The sequence below is a fragment of the Eurypyga helias genome, unplaced genomic scaffold (assembly GCF_000690775.1).
Source record: "Eurypyga helias isolate BGI_N326 unplaced genomic scaffold, ASM69077v1 scaffold16140, whole genome shotgun sequence".
Classification (NCBI taxonomy): Eukaryota; Metazoa; Chordata; class Aves; order Eurypygiformes; family Eurypygidae; genus Eurypyga; species Eurypyga helias.
In genome coordinates this window covers 8,119-11,206 of record NW_010223943.1, presented here as the reverse complement: position 1 = coordinate 11,206, position 3,088 = coordinate 8,119, and the positions used below count along the sequence as shown (strand labels likewise).

General features: G+C 41.3%; 1 protein-coding gene across 1 annotated transcript in view; it reads left to right on the top strand.

Moving 5' to 3' along the window:
- LOC104514738 (zinc finger protein 532-like) overlaps positions 1-3,088 on the top strand; it is a 19,209-nt gene that overhangs the window by 8,481 nt on the left and 7,640 nt on the right. The window contains exon 4 of the mRNA XM_010158533.1: positions 589-751. Within this exon, the coding sequence (XP_010156835.1) occupies positions 589-751 (163 nt within the window). The remainder of the gene's footprint in view (positions 1-588; positions 752-3,088) is intronic.

The following is a 3,088-nucleotide window of genomic DNA, read 5'->3' as shown; positions in this document are numbered from 1 at the left end:
CACCAGTTTGCTCAAAGCCTCATCCAGCCTGGCCTTGGATACTTCCAGGGATGGGGCATCCACAGCTTCTCTGGGCAACCTGTCCCAGTGCCTCCCCACCCTCTCTAGGAAGAAATTAATTTTCAGGGATTGTGCTTTTGGTACTTAGCCAGTTTTTAGTTAATTAGCATATCTGTGTCCAGTTATGGTCAAATCAATGACTTCCTTAAAACATGCTGCCTCTGCATCCTGAAACAGGTATGTTGTCCTTTGGTTACAGCGCAAGTTTGGAAACTGAAGATTTGTAACTTTGGATCATCCTATGCACATGTTGGTGTTACCTATGTAACTGGCATTTGCTGTTCTTTTCTGGCTTCTATTGGCACTTTTAAATGATTTTTTTCTTTTTTCTGCTTTTTTATTACTGCTCCCATATTTTGAAATTGGAGGATGTTTTGAATTCGTTTCATTTTAACTTTTTTTCAGGCAGTGTGAATGCTTGCTTAAACATGTCAGATCTCGGCTTTGCTGAGCAAAAAGTTAACGTCGCGATTCTTGCAAGTAGATCATCGCCATGACTGACATTGTTTATTGTACTTCTGTTTTTAGAATAATATATAAATGCTCTATGTGTGACACTGTGTTTACTCTACAACCTTTGCTCTATCGCCACTTTGATCAGCACATTGAAAACCAGAAGGTGTCTGTTTTCAAGTGTCCAGACTGTTCTCTTCTGTATGCACAGAAACAGCTTATGATGGATCACATCAAGGTGTGTAGGCATCTTCTCTTGTTTCATTTATAGATACCGTTTGTTATGCAATATTTGCTGTGGGAAAATACTGTAAAAAGGCACAGTGTAGCAAGACGACTGGTGAAAGAGAGATGTTAATAATGCCAAGTGAGTAATCTGTGAATAATGTTCTCCAGTGTTACAATGTTGTATTTCCACAGTCTTCAGCATATCTGTGATATAATCACTAATGCGGTTCTCCTGTGTTGGTACACAAGGGATGTCTCAGCACATTGCATTCAATAGGTCATTTGATCAAAGTACAACAAAGTACATGGGTACAACAAAGTAAGTCTGATCCTAGTCAGTATTGAGCCTTATTTACAGTATTGTAAGTACTGTTCCAGCTGTTTGTTAGGAGCTCAGGATGCTGAGCAACTTAAAAAATCAAGCCTATGGTGCTCAGAATTCACCAGTAGGAACCAGTATGTTTCCACAACAGATGCAGAGGTTATCTGTGTGCATGTTTATGTACGGACATGAACAGCTGCATGTTTGGAAGAGTATTTGAAGTGGATTTTCTCAGAAATGCCCCCAGAGCTGAAGAAGATTTACTGTCATCCTTCCAAGTCAGGTTATTAAGAATCCACTGGCTATAATTTGTTAGCTGTGTATTTTAAATATACTGTGTTACCTTGGTTCATAGATACCAGGTCTGTTAGCAGTGCTGAATTTCCTATGCCTTATTAACATGTGGTGCCTGGTAGTGGGTGAAGTTATGTACACCATTGCCCACTCTTGTTTTTCTGGCAGCAGCACATAAGACTTAGTAAAATTTGTCTACGGAACAGTGGAAAACCAGACATCTGTCTCATGTGCTAACACCATCATTTTGCATTTCAGTCTTGATTACAGCACTTGGAGACTCAGAAATTGATGAAGTTGTGTTAAAAAGATAGGTCTTGAAAAAAACAGTTGGTCTGAAGGCCAGTTGTAAGCTGGAGGACGAGATAGAGAAGGGCTGGTTCAAGACTTTCAGAAATGCAAGGACTGGGTATTTTCTTTATTTCTGAACTCGTTCATATTTACCATAACAATCATCATGTATTTATACCAGCTCCCTTGAATGGTCCTCTCATGCAGCGTCCCATTTTCTCTTTCCTTGATGTACTTGCATTGCTTTTTTATTTAACTAAATAGGCAAATTCTGTATGTTGCATTGAGTGTCTTATTTATGTAATTAGTTTTTCTCACCTCAGGCATTATTGTAAAACTGTTGGTATATCTGTACATAAGTATTTAAGACCTGAAAACAGCTATTTTAGGAGGATGAGCGGGGGCCAGAAGGTGTTCTTACATAAATTATGATTGCTCAGCATCTCTCGTGACAAATTTATTCTTAGTTTCTTACGGTTTGGATACTATTTGACTCTCGTGTCTCTAGTGTTCCCTGCCAGTATTTGTACTTTCACCCAGTGGGTTTAAAACAACACAGAAGAGGATAGGAAGAAACTCAGGAGGAGGATATTTAAAGCTACAGAAATAACCTAGAATGATTTCTTGTTGTTTGGTTTTCCTGTCACAGCTCACTGCAGGAAAATTGCTACGAGCCAGGGGGAGCAGGTGGTGGGGGTCTGGGCTGGAGTGTGACACCCCCTGGTGCTGCTGGTGCTGGGTGCTGTGAGCACTGTGACTCTCTGCTGGGCTTCAACTCTTACTCTTTATTTTCACATAAGAAATGATATTTTGTGTGCTGTATTTGAAAGACATGGAGAAAGCTGAGCACTAGCATTTTGCTTGCATCAGGTTGAGCTGGGCTGGAATCTCCACATCAGTCTTCAGTTGCCTGGAAGTGCAGGAGCCTCCTTCCTCTGAGCCCGTGCTGCTTTACTCTTTTCCTAGGGCAGTGGGGGATACTAAGGACAGCCTCCTCCATTATTATACGGCTTCTTTGTGCTTGGGGCAGCCTGTCAGTGCTGTGCGCTTTGCTTTTTAATAGCATTTTAGGTGTTTCAGTGAGCGACTTTTCTTCTATTAACAGCTGATAAATAGAAGAGTGTGTTCCAGAGATCAGGTGAGTTTGTGCCGTCAAGCTGGCGGGTAGGCAGTCCCAAGAGCCACATGATTCACAGAAGAACTGGGTACTGAAGTATTACACTGGAGTATCGGATTTGTATTGTACAGTCTCAGAATCAAGGATGTGTGGAATGTTTTTTTGCTCCTGAGGTTACCTCTAGGAGAAACAGTGATGTTTGGAAAGGCAAGACACAATCACACAGGAGAGTTGTAATAAAGGTCAGCAGATAACGGGATCAGAACTCTGGCAGTGTAAAGGGCAAGGCTTCAGACGTCAGAGGCCTCAATAGTGTCCAGGCT